This window comes from Wasmannia auropunctata, unplaced genomic scaffold, assembly GCF_000956235.1.
Source record: "Wasmannia auropunctata unplaced genomic scaffold, wasmannia.A_1.0 LD335988.1, whole genome shotgun sequence".
NCBI classification, from domain to species: domain Eukaryota; kingdom Metazoa; phylum Arthropoda; class Insecta; order Hymenoptera; family Formicidae; genus Wasmannia; species Wasmannia auropunctata.
In genome coordinates, this window is record NW_012026902.1 from 138,971 (window position 1) to 158,706 (window position 19,736).

The 19,736-nt window shown below is 42.2% G+C and overlaps 2 protein-coding genes across 2 annotated transcripts in view; both read left to right on the forward strand.

The window, feature by feature from the left end:
* The first annotated feature begins 288 nt into the window (after positions 1–288).
* LOC105454076 (G kinase-anchoring protein 1-like) lies at positions 289–3,391 on the forward strand. Its single transcript, XM_011696427.1, has 6 exons — positions 289–796; positions 931–996; positions 1,388–1,616; positions 1,723–1,980; positions 2,074–2,228; positions 2,317–3,391. The coding sequence occupies exons 1-6, from the start codon at positions 617–619 to the stop codon at positions 2,347–2,349; spliced, it is 921 nt and encodes a 306-aa protein (XP_011694729.1). The 5' UTR covers positions 289–616; the 3' UTR covers positions 2,350–3,391.
* Positions 3,392–15,707: 12,316 nt separating this feature from the next.
* The window catches only part of LOC105454174, a 7,803-nt gene continuing 3,774 nt past the window's right edge, over positions 15,708–19,736 (forward strand). The window contains 4 exon segments of the mRNA XM_011696604.1: positions 15,708–15,770; positions 15,773–16,085; positions 16,123–16,192; positions 18,643–18,773. Coding sequence (XP_011694906.1) covers positions 15,708–15,770; positions 15,773–16,085; positions 16,123–16,192; positions 18,643–18,773 — 577 coding nt within the window.

Consider the following 19,736-nt stretch of genomic DNA (forward strand, 5'->3'; position numbering starts at 1 on the left):
ATTCCAGACAAGGATCGCGCGGTTTTTCTTCGTTCCGAATATTCCGTCATTCCGATTGGTCGATCAAACGCATCGAATAGTGTCCCTAGAAGTATCTTTTAGGAACACCCTAGCATCGAATTTGCAGCGCCAAATGAGAACATTCTATATAATCGATAATCAAAGTCGATATTTCGGAATGGCGCGAAAACGCGCCATTCGCGGAGCTCATCCGCGAATTGGCGCGGGGCGCAGTGTGTTACCAACCTGTGTTGCTGCGGGTGAGTGGGACGACTGACGAGACGATGGCGCTGGCGTCGCCAGTCGCCCCGTCGACGCCGTTCGTCTCCTCGTCGTGTTCGCGGCGCGGTTCGACCGGGCAGTTCTCGACGACGCCGTTCAATTTTTCTCGGCGCGCGTTCCGCTTGCCACCGCTTCCCGGGATAATACTGCCGTTTCACGAGTCGTGACGCTTTCTCGCTGACATCCTCGACGTCGAGATCCGGCTGCTTTATCATATTTCTTACCGATTTCTCACCGCGTCTCCGATTTGACGCCGGAAGTGCACGCGGTTCATCGTCGCGTCTGCCTCGCGACGTGCGTCTTTGCTCGTTATCGCTTGACGGAGCGCAAGAAAATGGCGACTGCTGTGCCGTCGCGATTCGCCGTTCTCAGCATCGAGGACGATGATTATAAACCGAAGAAGACGCAAAAGAACGCGACAACGAGCAAGACTAACACTAAGAATAAGGCTGACAAGTCGAAGCAGCAACAACAGCAGCAGCAACAGCAGCCGAACAAAAAAAAACAAAACAAAGTATGACGTTTACATCCATCGTTGGGTTTTTGTTTTTGATTAGCTGGCGGAACGTTAGCCGGATACGACGTCGCGGCGGGAAGTTGCAACGTTTTTTAAATACTTTTGTCTTGAATTTTTTTTCTTCATTTTAGGGAAAAAAGAAAAAAACGAATAACGATGACCAGCAGTGGGAACAGTGGAAACAAAAGGATACAATGGTAAAATTAAATTTTTGACCGAATTATACATATATATATATATGTATAATTATATATATATATATATATACGTTAATCCGTAAGATTTATCTATCAAATAGTTCTTCCTTGTTTTATTTCTAAAATTTGTCACGTCCAAATATATTTTATCAAGAATTTTTTAATATTTTTTCGTTTGTCAATTATTAAATAAATTAATTACAAGATATACAATGAGAAATTGAGAGGATTTTTGTCTGAAATTTTATTGTAATATGAAAAGTCCAAAAGATCTCACAATCAAATAATTTTACATTTTTTACTAATTTTTTATATCTCTGATAATTGTATATAACTCTATTATCTTTCATCCTTATTTTCTTCTTTCATATCCAATTATATTTACTTTAAGGCTGTTGAGGAAACATTTGAACAAGAATTGCACCAAGCCATTCTGTTGTCAAAATTGGCATACGAAGAACAATTAGTTAGCGTAGCGAAAAATGAAAAAGATCATGAACAGAATAAGAAATCTGGTAAAAAATCGAAAAAGGCAACTATGTCATTGGAAGAATTTAATAGCATGGGAACTAATGTGACAGTAGCATCAATAACAAATGAACCTGCAGACAAGTCAAGAGGTATGATTATGATTTTGTTAAATAGTTTGAGAATAAATAATTTATTTCTAATTAGCTTTGTAAAAAGATATTTGTGTTTAACTGATAAACGATCTGTCTTGTGTAGAAGTAGACGCAGAATTCTTTGAGAGGATAGAGAAGGAGACGAAAGAAGAAATAACAAAGGGAAAAGAAAAGGATATGTTAAAGGCTAGATTAAATAAAATCGACGACGATATAACGTTTGCGCAGTTAAGAGTAGAGATTGAAAAACGTGATGAAATAATTAGCCAATTGAGAACCGAGGTACATATGATGAAAGAAGAGTTGACACAAGTTAAGGAGAGAAATAAAAAACTTTATCAGATATTATCACATGGCGAGAGTAAGTATCACACATCTACGGATTGTATCACATTTTTAATGCATCAGATACAATATAAATTTTTGTTATTTGCAAATATCTCTTTTATTTCAGTGAAGGATAAAGCATCAGTATTGGCTGAAGTTGCAAAGCTACAAGAGATACGAGACGAACTAACATCCGAGGTAGCTTCTTTACATGCTCAACTGGAGCAAGAAAGATCTAAAACACGTACATCAAGTGTAGATGTAAAAACATCTAAACAAACTGTACGTTCGATACATGGCTTTATCGATTTCTTTTTTTTAAACATATAAGACAATTTTGTGCTTACTTGTGTATCTTGTATGTTTACAGAACAAGAAGAGGCCGGCCAGTGAAAATGCCTAATTCGTTTTTCACGAAAAACTACTATTGTGATCAATTAATTTTAATTAACGATGCATATTGAGTAAGTAGCAATTTGAAAAGAAGGAACATTATATTTACAAAGGGAAATGTTGATTTTTCATTGCAATACAATGTACGTTGTACTTTGACAAGTACCACATATATTGTATTTGTTAAAAATAAGTTTAAGATACGTTAGACAGCAGTTAGCTGATCGTTTTGCAAAATATATATCTTGAAAGTAGGATTACAGTCTGTGTGTTGATAGTTTTTCATTTTTGTTTTTTACAAGACTGTAATGCATGTATTTTATATTTCTTTTCTTAATAAGTTTAGTAAGTTTCAAAAATTCGAGAATATTACGTTAAAGAAAAATTTTCTGAAATATTTGCTAACGCTCTTCCAAAATAAGGATTTAATGTAATGTATCATCTTCCGAATTGTGTATTAACATATTATACATACACGTATTCGTGTGAATATAAATTCACACATATACACACACGGGCATGTATGTATGTGGTCGATATATATATATGTACGTGTATGTGTGTGTATGTGTGTATTACTTGAAATATTTTGTAATAAATATATATATATTCTACACAATACTGTCAATCACTTTCATTCCTTTTAAGTGTTCAGATAAACATGTGTTAATATATAATTTGTGTAACAAATTTAACATTATTATTTAATCATTTAATGAGTAAAGAAAAGTTGTTTATTATTTCTTTAACGAGTATTACTCTGTTATATCTCAATTTGGTGTGATTTTCTATATTTCTATAAAAATAGCTTTCTCCACAAAATTTTCTCTTATAATTTTTCATTCTTATTTGTGATCAGAGACTAATCTTAATTTATCTTAACTTTCATTCCAAGGTATTAAGAATTAATATTCTGAAATATATCTAGTGCTACGAGTAATGCGGGATAAACTTAAATTTTGTTAAACATCACAAAACTCGAATAAAAAAGATTACGCTTGTGACTCACTATCCGAGTTTATTAATAAGCGTAACGCGTGATTTCACGTTAATGTGCTGATTTCCGTAGTCGGACAATTTTGTTTCTGCCCTACGTAATCATTGTCATCTCCATCTACCAATTTTCAGTCCTTTCAACGATTCCAGAGTGGGCGGCGCTACGCCCATTCGCTACGATACTAAGCTTCATCCGGATTATACGTGCGGTTGCGCATTTTTATGGAAATTTTTTTGTCCACTTTTTCTGCCTCGAGTTATTCCGCGTGAATTTTTTTCGAGCTCGCTCCCGGCAACTTCAACATGCAGTTCGATACGTTACACCTCACGTTCCGATTCTTTCTTTCTTTTTTTCCCTTTTTTGTACGGCTTTGCTCCATTCGTTCTCCTGCAGTACATACACATAAAAAAGAGAATTTTTGTGTTCCGCGTTAGCTTTACATAAATTATAAATTATATTATATCTCATACGAAGAAAAGTATTTTATTTTATTTTATTTCTCGATTATTTTATTCTGATGACAAAAATTATATTATTATTTAATACATATGTAAAAGACATTGAAGGAATGTTAATGATTCATATATCGATATCAATTACACATTTTGTTTATTTAGTTTACTTCAGGTATTTTGTTTGAATATCCTAATTTTTCGTAGGAAGCACAAGGTTTTAATCTTTAATGTGAAATGTTGCGAATTTTACGGAAGAAACGTGACCATTAGCTGTGTCAATCGCAAAAATTGCGATAATTATGTCAAAGAAACCGCGATTAATGCGATTTAATTTTATTCGGAGACTAATGCGTGTTGGCGACGTGGACACAGACATATCCTCGTTCGTGAGATCATGACCAATAAAAGGAGCATTAGAGCTAAGTGGACGCTTCGCCTACTCGATCATATGTATATAGTCGTGTTTGTTACGTGAGAGCAAGAGGGTGGCAAATATAATACGAGGGACGCGTTTAGCGACAGATATAACTGCACCAACTTAATTCGCGACACTTTTCGCCGATATCCAATTTTTAAAAAATAGAAGAAGATAAATATTAGATAAACACGCGCGATGATTCATATACAGGCGACATCTTTTTCTCACGAGGGATTTACATATGTACATCTATTGCAAACAACTCAGAGCTTATTTTTTGTATACTTAACTTTATCATCAAGTGCCAATAATTTTTTTGAATGTAATAAAAAGATTTTCTTTTTCTCCTGTAAATATGATAGAGCTAGGCATTCTCTCTATAAGGTTCAAGATTAAAATCCTTTCGATCTAATAGAGTAATTAATTGCCGAAATAGACAATCTTTCACAATCGGGCAATTGCGCTTTCGCTTTATTGAAAGTTAAAAGTTGTTTTTTAGGATAAAACGTGACTCTCGAATCCATCGCTGTTGGAGAAAGAGAAAGATAAGCGTAGTAGGGAAAGGAGAAAAATGTGTGTGTGCGTGTGCGTGAGAGAGAGAGAGTGAAGGAGGGAGGGTAGGGAGGGGTGAAGTGGGGAGAAGAGGATGTCGAAAGGGAACACGGTGGATTGAGGGTTTTAGGACGCGCGACGGTATAGGGGGTGACAGTGGGGATTCATTATCTGACAGTCTATTGTCATTTCTGCGGGCTGAGATTTTGCTTGGGCCACGAGTACCGAGGCATTACTCTACTCGGATGTGTGTGTGTGTGTGTGTGTGTGTGTGTGTGTGTGTGTGTGTGTGTGTGTGTGTGTGAGGAGGAGAGGGTGAAATGCAATACTCTCTCTTTAAAAATACGTTTGTTGAAAAGTCGGTGAGATTCTCTCTTCAGATAGCTGCATTTTCTTCTACGCATAACGGCAATACGATAATACCTTTCTCTTGCATTTAAATTTATCCATCAACGAAATTCGATATTTTTTTTCGTGATGGTGATTTGTTACACCAAACGTTTTTAAAAAATTCTTGTTACAAAGGTTAATTTTATTTAGTTTATAGTAACAATTGTTATTGCTCTTTTTAATTTCGACATCTGCATTTTCCGTTTCACTTTCTGTCTATTAATAAAATTGTGATATTTTTGATAGTTTAGTTTTGAGCTAGATTAATAACAAACAAAATGATTGAAAAAAGTTAGGAATGCAAATATGCGTTTTGTTCAAACGATGGTTGAAAACTTCTTGCTTGCGTCTCGATCTCTTTAGCGGGTAATTATACCGTCCTCATGCATGATAAATTAACATCGACGAGAGATTACGCCTCTCAAAGACAATCACGATGTGTTGTAATATTTATCAGATTACGTTACATCTCTCTCTCGTTATTCGCGACGAAATGCGAGATACGAGAAACGGAAAAGACGAACGGACAATTAATTCGAATATTAGGCAGGAAAATGAAGGAGTCGCGGTGACGGATTCTCGACGGGAGTACTCAGCTCGTTGTCACGTCGACGTTATTCATCCCGTGTACATCCGCGGTGTCATTAACGCTCTCCCGCGGATATAGCGCCAAGTGTGTCGTCTGTGTATATTTACTATATTGTATATATTGCCAAGCGGCGAAATTAAGATTAACGAGGAAAGTATTTCTGCGTCGCGAAGGAGTTTCTTACTAACGACGGAAATGACGAACTTTCCGCAGGATAATGAGATCGCGCAAGATAGCCGCGCGCGATCGACGATCGCATCCTCGTTCGATCGAAATAATATCCGGAAGGATAACTCGTCAAACGACACCTGGATTCGTATAATTCGATACAATCGCGAGCGAAGATACTCGACGGTCTCGGTTTATAGCAACGACGTCTGATTTTACATCAATTTTGCAAGAGCGGCTCATCGGAAAGAAAAGAAGAAGAAGGGGACGGTGGCAATTTAAAGAGATGGTATAATATTCAGTATGAATGCGAATTCACGTTATTATTTCATGAGAAATATTGTGTTTATATGAGTGACGAGTATGTAGGTATGTCGATTGCAAAAGTTTTGTTACAATTAAGTCTCGTAACAAAACATATTAACAAAGCTCGTAATAAGCTTACATACACATTTAGTATCTTACACTTTGCAATTTCTCATTTTAAAAAAGATCAATTTCAAATAGTTCAACAATTTCTGAATGTGTCCTTTGACGAATTCGAGTATGTCGAAAAAGTTGTTAATCTTTTTCAATCGATGGATGGATCGTTACTTTCAATCTGCGATGTGTGATTCTGACATTGCCTCTGATATTGTAATTTCATTGTTAGTTTACAAATGTAGCTCCCCAATAGTAGTTTAAGTCATTGAGCAATTATAATCCATATCGTCGCAGCCGGTAGACCTCTGAATACGTAATATGTCACGAGTCCGATTACATCGCTAAGATCAAGTAGATTCCGCACACGATGTATCAAGCGATCAAATCGCATCCATATTCAGTGCACCGTTCGGCAAATTGGCGTTTAAGACAAGATACATTCCGCAAAGGACAACCTCGCTCGGTTTATCGGTTGAACTTTAGTTACTATGTCATAAGCTAATTGATATCCTTCGAGACAGAAAGTTTATTCACATACAAGAGAATGCGCTTGGAATATGATCGTTATCGCTTTTATTTAATAGTGGACGTACGTATGTTATCAAAAAATATATCGCAGTGCTCCATTTCCAGTGCGACACTTTTGCTTTTACGATTCTTTCCTTTGCCTGTCGTTAAAGAAAATGAAACTATTTTACTATAAAGTTATAAAGTACAAATGGAGAAAAATATATATAAAGAAGAGTAAAACATCAGGCGAAAAGTCGTCACATTTCTATACGTTTTATTACTACGTGAGGTCGATCGTGATCGCGCGACTTTGATTTTGATTACCGCACGAGTTCGAATCGAGGAGGTATTCCTTGCATACCGAGGTCGGCGTTACGCGATGCGTCGCACAGTGTCCGCCTGTCCATCCGTTCATCTCGATGCACGCGCACGTGAAACGATTAAAGTTTTACAAGTATCGATTCTATCATGGCGTTAACGTTGACAGACAGAGGGATCGTCAAAGAGCATAATAATTACTGCAAGCCCGTAGAGAAGAGGCTCAACCCTTTGTTCTATAGTCATTTTACGAAAAGGGGCTGCTCGCGCGGGGGATGCCGCGAAGGGGTCGCTCACGGTTGGAGAGCATCCGTTTCAACCGCACCATTATGTAATTGATCCGAGTCTTTCCTACGAACGCGATCCTATCATTCGTTTCGAACAAATCTTCCATCTCGTTTTGAAAACGTCAAGAGGAACGTGCGTGTGTGTGTGTGTGTGTGTGTGTGTGTGTGTATGTGTTTTGAGCTAACATAGCGAAATAAGAAAATTCTCTTTTCTATTGTATCGATTCTTAAAGAAGGGAATGATATATTTATCTCTTTTTTCCTTTGTCAATTTTGTTTATCAGTTTTATTAATTTGAAGAAGATTAGAAATTCTCTCATAATTTTTAGTTTGATTATAAAGATGAAAAGTGTAGAGATACATACATATATTTATTGTCATACGAAAGAGTTAATTGTTAGCATAATACAATCGAATAATGTTTTACATATTAACATTTTACATTTGACGGCCTGCGAATATAATCTAGAAAATCCGCTCGTTACCGCGCGAGATCTTTTTGCGCATACGCATATGGAAAAGGGGAGATCGCGTTGCATCGGGCGCGCGATTCGCAGATTCCCGAATTCGCCGCGGAGAGAGTCATAATTAACAGAGAGGCCGCGCGATGCGTGTAACGACGGACACAATTAGAAAATGTTATATAGCGCGGATTCCTGCCCTCTTTCTCTCTGTCCCCCGCGCCGCTCTCTCGCCGATAGAGCGCGATTAATGCGCGCCCTCCATTATTCATTTTCGTTTATATATTCGTCGCGGCGAGGGGGACTGGCGGCGCGGCGCGGTGCGCAATCCCCGAAAAGACAATCAAACGGGAATTATATCATCAGTCCGTGAGTTCGCTCTCTCCTCGCGCGTACACACACACACACACACACACACACACACACACACGCACGCACGCACGCGCACACCGCTGCACCTCGCGACGGTAGATATTTAATTAAAGTTGTTTGCGCGACCAAGTTCGGAAACTTTGGGGATAACTTACCGTCCGGGAAGCGGCACACCGAGGAAGGGGACCGCGTTTAATTGTCCCCGCATTAAATGCGTCCTTTGAGTTATGCTCGTCATCGTGTCACCGGAAGTCGCTATCGAGCCATGCATCATTGTGCCGCGCCGCGAAATTTATTAATGCCGGCGTCCAATTAATTCTCTCTGCTCTTCGGCTGAACGGCAGATCGTTACGGATGAATATAACATTCCATTTTTTACAAATTTTCTCATATATCACTTGCCGTTTTGCGCATCTTACAAAAATTGATTAGACTTACTTAATTCTACAAATTTTGCATAATAATCGTTTGTAACTATCTTACCTGTAGATGTGCTGAAAATAAATTCTTATTACTTCTCGCGAGGGAAAGAAAAAAGATTCGTAAGAATACCCGGATAGGTATATGTGTAGAGGACAAGGTAAGAGATAGCGATAGCGATGTTCGTTGGCGGCGCGGCGCGGCGTCCTGAGAAACGAGAGGCCACGCGAGATCGCGTAAACGTATTCGTGTCAAAAGCAGCTCCGGTCGAGACCCCGAGTTATCCTCCGCGACCCCACTCTGTCATCTCGAACTTACTTCGCCTCCTTTCAACCGTCGCAGCCGCCGCGGCTGTTATTTCATACGTGATATTATACCTTTCTTCAAATATTCCATCGAGATTCTTTTTCGTCTGGCGTAAAATGTGAATTACGTTTATATCGAGCGTACGTTTTTCAAGAGCGGATGGATTCTTTATTCCAAAGTAGGCGGGCACAAATTAAATTCATCTACAAATATGCGTGCGTGTGTGTGTGTATTCTAGATCTACTTTCTTACCGTGTAAAAAGAATATTTTTTCACGAAAAGAATTCATTTTACATTTGTAGAAATTGTATTTCACTTCCGAGATACATGACAGATTTCAAAGCTAATCTGTGCAAATTATATTTGCAACTGTAGACACGGTTCAACATCTAGGAAACTTTACTTGCACATAATTTATCGTCCATATATGGTATTTATTTGGCGAATGAATGTTAAATCGCGCGAGACGTTCACGTGCGCGCGATATCTACCGTTCTGCGAACGGTTGCGCTTTATTTCCATAAAAAAGAAGAATTCTCTGACACGGAAACCTGCACTATGAAACCTCAGTCACATACTTGGAGGGCGAGTGCATACGTGCGGCCGCGAACATTCCGCGCTCTCTCGAAAACTCACCACGATAAAGCTTCTGTCGTTTCCGCGATGTTGCTCGTGCTCGTTGGATCGCGTCAACATTTCCGAAAGCCTATCGCAACGCGATCTCGCGATGCTCCGGATTATCGTGAATTAACACGTTATACTTGATTAAAACGCAAACATACATCTAAACCGTGTCAGATATTCTTAAAAAACGTTTATCAGTTTTTTATTACTATCATATATTACTGTCGCAGTTTATTGTTTTTGGTATGCGATACCTATCGTTATTCGTAATTGTTAATCTGATTTATTTGATATTTTCGAAAGTGGATTTTTCTAGAATGGGGCAAATTAAACGCCTTTTGACAAAACTACATGTTATTAAATATTATTTTTGTAACATCAGATTTATCAATAATGTTAGACGATACGTATGATACATGGAAAGGAAATAGCTACTCGTTTCATAGCATCCTCTTATTTTATCGAGTGTTAAGTGAATGAAAATTTCTTTATTTATATTTTCTTAATTTCAATATAAGATCTTTACACATACACGTTGCTAATTAAAAAAAAAAACAGATTTTAAAAGAATCAAATTTAAATGTTTGGTTTATCTATCATTTCGGCGATCCATTTATGGCTGTTTGATGTGCCGTGGAGAATGTAAAGGAGCTCAGCTGCTAGTAGTAGCGAAATCAAAAGTCTCCGTTTCACTGTACTATCTGGATAAACGCAGTTGCGCGCATTCGTGATATTTAAAGATCACGGTGGTCGAAGCTCATCGGCTTCGAGCTCATCGCATCTCTCGCACTGAAGGGCAAAGCGGATTCGCAGGATGCGTATCCGGCAACCTGTCGACAACAAGGACCCAATATGGGGAAACGCGCGATAGAGCCGGAGGAGGCTTACGGCCATTCGCGCGTGTGTCGCACGCATGATACGTACGTACGTATGTGCGTGCGTGCGTGCGTGCGTGCGCGTGGGTCGCGTTAAGTGTAGCGTAGCTCTATGATTCTCACCCAGGCTTGTACCACCATCCACCCCCGTCCTCTAGGCCCGCGGGGCGCTTCGGCCCCCTTCCAATGGCGCACTCGCGCGCGCGCGCGCGTCCCCCTTGTCGTTACCGTTCCCCGATCCTCCCTAAACCGCCCCGTGTCGTCCCCCGACGCCGCACCACGTCGTCGCTGTCACCAGGCTGGCAGTCGCATCGTATCGCAAACAAAAGACGAGCGAGCGCGCGCCACTCATCGCTCGCGCTCGATGCGACAGCGAGTGACGTCCCCCAACACCCTCTGCCTCTCCCCCTTGCCGAGCCCACGGTTGCGGCCACCCCCGTAAGACCCCCTCTTTCGCCTTTCTCTCCCGCTTGTTCTTTCTCTCTCCCTCTCTCGCGTGACGATTCATCCTCATCGCTCCAATTCGCACCCTTCTACCCTGCAACTCGGATACAGTTGGACGGAGGAGGAGAGACAGGCACGATTGGAACGACGGACCGACAGAGACGGCGGCAGAGAGACTACCACTCTTCCATCTACTCTACCTTCCATCCGGTCTCTGTTGTCACCCCCTCGACACCCCCTTCGACGCTGCCGCTGCCGCCACCGCCGCCGCCACCGCCACCGCTCCCATCGCTCTACCTCTTCTCTTCCGCGGCTCTACGATTCCTGCCTGCCTGCGTGTCTGCCTGCCTGCCTGTTTGCCTGCCTGCCTGCCTGCCTGCCTGCCTGTCCCTCAACCCTCCCTCTGGCCTACTCTTCAAGCTTGATTCTCCCGCTCCTCCCCTTTCCCCCCCCCTCTCTCTCTCTCTCTTTCTCTTTCTCTCGTATCTCTCACTTGTCCCCGTTTTCGCTTGGTTCTCTTACGCCACCCCCTTCCTGCCGTCAAAACCCAAACCATCGGCGACCACTACCATCATCGTAGTCACCCACACGCCACGGCAAGCTTCAGGCAGGCGTACCATACAGCGGAGCTATCTGTTGTTATCACCAGTTATTTGCATCCCTTCGTAGTCGGAGGGGCGGCCGTCGTTCTCTAGCTACCGTTCTGCCTGCCGCGTGAGAGGACGAGTGGTAGATGGAGACAGGAAGGAGGGGACGTGAGAAGCAAGTGGGTGCGGAAGTGGGAGAGAGCAGAGGGGGTGCTGGAAATTCTCGGGAGCTTTACTTCCCGGGAATATTACGCACCCCGCTGCGAGCTCTCACTACGAGCGCGCGACTCGAGTGATTCCTCATCTCTCGTCCCTTTTCTCTTAAACCGCCTCCTCCTTTCTGCTCTCCCGCGTGCATCTCATTCACGCGTCCCGCGCGCGCGAAGCGACAGATGCGCAACAACAAGGATAAATCTCGATTAAACGAGCGCGCGGCCGTCAGCCGACTCGCACCCAACCGAGAATCAAGAGTCTCTGAAGAGATCATATAAGAACGAGGTATAAGTCGACGTGATTCACGAGAGTCACTTTTGACGTGGACACGTCTTTAAATCTTGCGAATTATATATTTACACGCTGCTCTTTAAATACGAAGGTCGTATTCTCACTAGGTTTCCGTCCTCTTTGTCATTTCGCTGAGCCCTTCGATTATAATAAGTTTTGGCACGATGAAAAAAAGATTTACACGAAGAACATCGAGATTTAGATAATATTTAATTATAGAAGAGATATTTTAAATGGTCTCACGCCACACAGAGTTTCTAATTTACAGGAGTCCCGGTCGTTAAATGCACATTATTACGGAATAATGCGTCACCCTCGCTCAATCGTGATTCGCTAAGCTCGGATTAAGCCCTCCTTTGCGAGAAACATACAGAATGAACGATCGCAGACTTTCGAGATGCACGCGATGTCGCGTCCTTGAAAGATAGCGCGTTATCAAGAGAAGCGGCCAATGATGTTTTCGATTTTCGTACGAGTAACGTGGCAAGAGGCGAAAGGGGGGGGGGGTGGAGATACTAGAGAGATCTAGTCGCAACTGCATTGTGCCGAGTATCCATATCGGCTAAGAGGCATTCTCGAATTCCGCCTACCGAGGGTTGAGAGAAAGAAAGACGGGTGAAAAGGATCGTGAAAGAAAAGAAAATGAAAGACCGAAGAAAGAGAGTACTGACGATTCGTCGGTGTTTAAAATTCCCGTGAGACTTGAAGCGCGATTCCGCGCTCTCTTCGTCGCGAGAGAAGACAGCCGATACCGGTGGCCAGCGTTAGGGAATCCGGAAAGGGGGTAGATTGGGGTTGCAGGGGCCGACGGAAAAGGTGTGGTGGTGGCGATGGTGGTGGCGGTGGTACGGAGAAAGCTGGGAGAAGGGTTGCAGTCGGGGACAGATTGCCGCGGGGACAAATAAGAGTGTATCCAGTCGGCGAACGCGCGACGAGGCGAATTTCGGGTAAATTGTTTCCCCGCGCACCCGTTCTCTCTCTCTCTCCCCCCCTCTCTCTCTCTCTCTCATTCATTCATTCTCTCTCGCTTTTCCTCTTCGTGCTACCTCCTCGAGCCCCGAAGAGCCAGAAGAGACTCTCGGTGCCTCGGTCGAATCGTCGAATGAAATTTAGGGTGCTCGCCCGTGAAGGGCGAGCTGTCTTTACCGTCGACTCACGATCGTACCCATGATGTCTCCCTTTCCCCTTTCGACTTTCTCTCTTAGGAGCAACGATTTCAAATTGCCGCGCTGCAAGTCGCTCCTAAAGTTCATATCCATATGCGTCTCATCCTTCTCCCCTAATTTACTCAGAGTTATTCATTGTTGAAAGAGCATTTCAGATTGAAAGTGATTCCAAATACATTTGAGATATAGGCTATTAAATATAATATACATACACATTGTCCGCAACCGAATGACACGATTGGAAAAGTGATAATTTAAAAGATAATTAAGGAGACATCGTAGAATAAATTTTCGCGCGTAGCTTTGTTATCCAGAAAACTAATCTCGAAAACTTGACAATATCCTTTTTCTTCGCTCTTCTCTTAAGCTCTAATCGAACTATGATTTGTATTTTCAAGCGCATCTGAAATCTTGAATGAAAAACTCGGATTTCATTTCCCATATCTTTCTCATTTTCCAAAAACATCATTTGTATTTGCGCTTAATTTTTTATTTAATTTGGAAGTAATGTCAATCGATATTGAAAGATAAAATTGCAAGATCCGGCGAATCATGTGTTTAGCGGTACACGCGGTATGTGCCAGAGAGACAAATCTGTGAAATTCTTTACATAATTAACGAGCGGAACGTGTCGCGGGTGCGTGCACGGATTTACCCTGTCCCCGTCCACGTCGAATCGGCCGACGAGAGGGGCGAAGGGTAGAAGCAGAGCGTCGACTTGGGCGACGAGTGGGTACGAGGCGAGCGCTTTCACGCGTTGCTACCCCTCGCGGCGGACCAATTAGCATCGTTTCACGTACGGTGTGACGTAAGTGGTCATCCAGCCTCTGTGTCGGATAAAGAGAGCGCGACTGCGCGCCGCAGGAAAAGTCTTGATAAATAATAAATGCGCGCAACGCGCCGCGATAAACTTTCGGCGCATTATTTATCTCCCTCCCATTAATCGACCGCTCGCACGTTACAAAAGAACTAATTACCGTCTTCGAAGGAAAACCTAATGATGTTATCAAAATAATTTATGTGTTGCGTCGTTATATTTATTGAAATAAGTATATGGAAAAAAAAACGAAATTATTTATTTCAAGCCATGCATGCGTATAAGTGACGCGAGATGAGATAAGCATTCCTTAATAAATTAGTTTTGCGATTTGAAATTGTCAATGTCGTATGTCAAGGAAGACCCAATTTTCGCGAATGAAACGTGCATCGCAAAGTTACAAAAAGTCGATTTTTCCGTGATATCGTGATTTCGAGCCGGTAAAGTTCTCAATAATTATTTAGAAAAAAAGCGAAAAAGCGGCATGAATTATTTCTTGTAAAAGATTCTTGCAGACACGGCGATAATACGGCGATTGTACTCTTTCGATGAGCAGTAAATTTGACGGAGTCGACGTGTGTTACATTCGATCATGCGTGTATGATTCTTCTACCTATTGAAAAGTACGTCGTGCATTTCCGTGCATGGTTCTGCGAGCTCTTTTGCGCACGGAACGCATCGACAAAAGCTCCAATATCCTTTAACATCCATATCCAAACGTGAAGAGTTCGAACGCGATCGCGGCGGTATTATTAACGATGCGCACGAGAGATCGCGATCTCATCTCACGAATGTTCTCGCTTTCTTCTCGCTGTCTCAAAAAGAAAGATTAAATCAAGTTTATAATTTAATTTACGAACAATTCGTCCTGTCTCGCAAAGTTATTTATATAACAAATCTTTTTCTCTCTATTATCTCACTCTCTATATAATAAAATAGAAAATTAATTTGGAATTGGACGATTAATAAATTATTTTCTGAAATAGAGATTTTTAGAAGAGCAAAAAAGAGGTTTTTGTTCCTAGAAAACTTATCTTTGCAAGATTGTCGTACACGAACGATATAAAACAGCGACTGTCAGGAACGTTCCGATGATCTTATCTTTCTCTTATATCCAGCTATAAGATGGAATTCCTGCGTTCTACGCTCTCTCATTGTTTATAGCGCGAGGAACCGCGGGGGATTCGTGGCAAACTGCATGACGCGAGTTTTTCAATTTCATCCGGCTTTAAAGACGGAGGCATACTCGATCCGATTCCTTCGCGGTGACGTGTAAACACGTATACATACGTATCGGATATACGTATATGTTGTACGTACCCCTCGTCGAAGAGACACGCCGCGCGCTGCGCCGGGAAGGGAAGCGGCCGAGGTACGGTGGCGCGCACCCGCCGCGCCGCGCCGGAGAGAAAGATTCCTCCTCGCCTATATCTGTTTTCCACTTTTTTTCCCGAGCAGGGCTACCGCGAGAGAGCCGGCGCCTCTCTCCCCCTCAGCGTTACTCTTCCCTCTTCACTTTTTAGTGCCGCCCTCCTCTCTCGTTGCGCGCTACTCTTTCTCTATCTGTCTCTATCTTCCACCCGTTCCATTCTTCGCGCCGCGAACGCTCGCGTCGCGGTCCCTCCCTCGCTTCCACCCTGCGGCACCCTCTCCCTCTCCCTCTCCCACTTCGTCTTTGCCTCGAAATGTGGCATTCAACAGGGCTTCCACGCTGCTTGCGGTGGTGCGGAATCCGCGCCGGTTTGCCGCTACGCGCGCGGCTCGGCGCAGGGGGGTACATCGGGGAAATGATGCGCAGATTGGCCGGATCATCTCAAAAACCACCACCCTCCCGCCTCCTAGCCCTCCTCCTCCTCCTCCTCCTCCTCCTCCTCCACCTCTTCCTCCACTACCCCTCTCGACCCCTCGCGTTCGTTCGTTCTCTCTACCTCCCTCGCACGCTCTTCCACTGCAGACAGCGCTCCCCGTTACTCTCTCGCACCCTCGTCGCCGACGGTCGCCAAGGGATGGAATACAACCCCCACCGCCGCCGCCACCGTCACCGCTGCCGCCACCGCACCATCGTCGAACAACCATCCCGACTGCCACGCAGCCGTCGACGACGAGTGACTGAGTCCTCCGATTATTATCTCATTTGCCGCCACGGCCAGCGGCACGCGTCGACACTCCCGTCGAGTCCCGTGCCCCTTGGACACGACAAGGATCTATAGATCGTCATCTCGGGTGACCGGTGGATCGTCGTATACCAAGCGGCGCCAACTTTGAGGATCCCGCCGTTCGCCCCGTCGCGTCGTCGCGCGTACAGGTGAGTGCGACTCTTGAGAACCGTTTTTTTTTTTCATCGCGTACCATCGACAACTCGCGCGATAATGCGGAAAAGCATCAAGAATGGACGCGAAATGAAGAACGCAACTTCTAGTACGATCTTGCACGAGCGTGACTTTTGAAGATCGCCTTTTCATCGCGTGTCATTGAGCATTCGCGCGATAATGCAGAAAAGTCAAGAATTAGACGCGAAACTAGGAGTTAGAGACGACATATTTAATATCTTTTCATTATAGCAAAGATTGTCGTGTAAATAATTAATTGTTATACGAAATAAAAAGGTCTTTAGCGTGATTTGTTTGCGCACGGGTAGAGGTTTAGAGTGGGAAACTATAAATTTATTCGCGTCAATAATTTTATAATTTCTTATTCATATTTGGTTGAATCATTTTGGATTCGTTTTTTCTGACCTTTTTTTCAATGTGGATGACATATTTTTCTTTATGGAGTGACGCGATTCTCTGTTACATCTATTATACGCGCCATACGCGTCATGTAATGACGCTGCGATTGTACCGCTTAAATGGCTATTTCATGTGCTTCCCGTTCAACATCTGCCTGCATATCGTGCCTGTATATCACATCTGCATGATAATCAAAACGATCAATTCCGCAAATGCGTTGTTTTCTTTTGCTGTATAAGAATATAATGCAATTATCGTGATTACCACGATGGCTGCAATAATTTTCACCGCGTAACAATTATTGCATATTCTTTGTCGATATTACGTCTATGATAGAGGTTCAATCTCGCGCAGAACACGCATAATTTTTCTTTCAATTCTCAAATTCGCGAAAACAGACTTAATTTTTAATTTAACTACTAATTGTAAATTAAATAATATTTAACTCTCTTTTTTCTTTCTCTTTCTCTCTCATTCTCCTTTAATTAATGACTTTTATTAAATTGACATTGTCTTTTTTGAGAATAAAATTTTTCCAATTTTTTAAGACAATTTGAATAAATATCGATAGCTGTGGATACATCTCTATAGTTTTTTTGTAGTAATCTAATTGCAGTTTTTGACGTTTTGAAAAAATTTATTTAAAATGGCTCTGAATAATGTTAAAGTTAATAATAGCAATAGCAAAATATCGAGGTATAAAATCTGTTCAAAATGGTGGAAGAGTGGTGTCAGATGGATTATTTTATTTCTTGGGGGTGCAAGATCTCCAAGATACGTCCAGGAGTCATTCGGCGAGCGCGTTCCTTCGTATGACACGGAGAATAGGACGTTTGAATTACGCAGAGAGTTCAACCGTAAAAAAGCTCAGATTCTGCTGCAACCGACGGCTTTTTCTCCTTATGCAAAATAAGGACAAGAGCTTGCTGCGAGAGTGCCCCGTAATAAAAATATTTATGTGAATAGTAAAAGTCGTACATCTCTTCTCAAAGAGAAATTAAAGGAGTTAACTGTAAAGCGTGAACCTAATCGGTATAAAAAGATTTTAACTTGTTTTAGATAATATATTAGTGTATGGTGCAGTTAATTAAACTAACTACTTACTTATTTTGAAAGTGATGTCAATCTATTCTTTTACACATTACAAATATTTACAAACTAATGCATTATATATCAATTTTGATAAGATATCGATTGACTTGATTCCAAAATAGCTGCAGATTCTCAGACAGATTGACATTTTTGGTGATATTTTTGGATCAAGATGCGCGTACATCGTATGTTGTACAAGACATATTTTTTTAATATTTTCAAACAATATTTTTGGACAAGATAACTGTAAAAAAATATGCGAAAAAATAGTTAGCAATCGAAAGCATCGAGAGCTGCGCCTTGAGGGCAAAAGAAACGCGCATCCATGGTATAATCCAACAATGCGAAATGAAACAGGCTGCCACAAATTGGACGACGGCAATCGTATCAAAATACTTCTTTTACAATTTTATTTTAGGAAATACTACATCCCAAACGAAGAAAAAAATATCACTAAAAAGAATGCCACTACCATCTTGGAAATAGAAATGACAGCGATGCGAGATTTTACGCGATAAACGTCTACACGTATATACAACTATATTATATGTATAAATGGCATAGAGAGATATTATATGAAAAAAAAGTCTAATCACATCAATCAAAGTGATAGAAAGACTACACGAATCTTGTATGTAGTACGTACGAATGATAATGTAAGAAAGGAGAGAAATATATACTATCAAGTTGAATAAAAATCAAATAAGAGACGCGCGCGTGTGTGGTCCATTATTTGATACGCTTCACATCTCGCGATGGAGATAGTGACGATAAAGTGAATGCCGAAAGGAGGTTACAGGGGTAGAAAGAAGAGACGAGAAGGACGAAGAGAGAAAGATACACGGGATCAGAGTTTGGGAAAGGGTAGCGGTAGCGACGGTACGGCGAAGGGTACCAGGGGCGGGAACGAGGGCGGCAGGGCCGAGGGAGGTAGAGCAGCGTGAATGCAAATATTCGCAGCGACAGAGATTGAAACAATCCGCCAATTAGAATCGTCGACGCGAACGGGATTATGCAGATTCGCGCCGCCCGCCCGGTGGCGGACGGGACTGGCAGCTGCCGCAGCGCGAGCGAGCTTAATTCAATCCGCCGAGTTGTCTTATGAATCGTAAACCGGCCTTCCCTCGCGCGCCGCGTGAAATCGAGATCGTCTCTCCACGGCGACGGTGACGACGGTGACGACGCGTCGTCGACGCGTCGTCGACGTCCAAGTGATCCGCGCGCTCTATCGCCTCGCTCGCCTCGCCTCGAGCGGAATAATAATATAACGCCGTCTCGTAAAGTCCCTTTACGATCCTTGCAATAGCTCTCCAGCCGGTACCATTGTTCCTTAAACGAGTCTCCACGCGAGAAAAAAATCGTCGATGCCCTGGAGGATTTCCTGCAGGCGATTCATTTCAGCTGATCGCTTCTCGTGTGATTGTCAATCTTATTTTAGGAGAATTGAAAATACTCGAAAAGAGAACGCGATCTCAATTGTTTTTTCAGAAAAATAAGTAACGGAAGTATAACATAAATTTTAATAATCGGAATCTTAATAACTTGGGTTTTACACACACACACACACGCACACATTCAAGATTTTATGAATTTAAAGTGATTTGGGAACATTTTTGATAAATAAAAAGGAACCCAGTCTTGTCATCGCAACTATAACTTCGACGTGCACCGTGCAATACGGATGGACGGAATTATGGCGACGGCGGCGGCGACGGCAACGGGTATTTATCACGAAGAGTAAAACTGACAGCAGTCCATTTCCCGTTCGTCCTGCCTGTCTGGCTGAACATAATATCTCCTGACGAAACAACGTGGACGCCGTTTGTTTGGGAAACAATGGACCGAAACAATGCCCGATCCCTCTCTCACTCATTCTCTCTCTCTTTGCCCCCC

Bases quoted from the DNA above. Each gene is read 5' to 3' on its own strand.
- LOC105454076 (XM_011696427.1), top strand. From the start codon at position 617: ATGGCGACTGCTGTGCCGTCGCGATTCGCCGTTCTCAGCATCGAGGAC. The intron at 997-1,387 runs GTAAAATTAAAT...ATTTACTTTAAG, and splicing joins GGAAACAAAAGGATACAATG to GCTGTTGAGGAAACATTTGA. The intron at 1,617-1,722 runs GTATGATTATGA...TGTCTTGTGTAG, and splicing joins ACCTGCAGACAAGTCAAGAG to AAGTAGACGCAGAATTCTTT.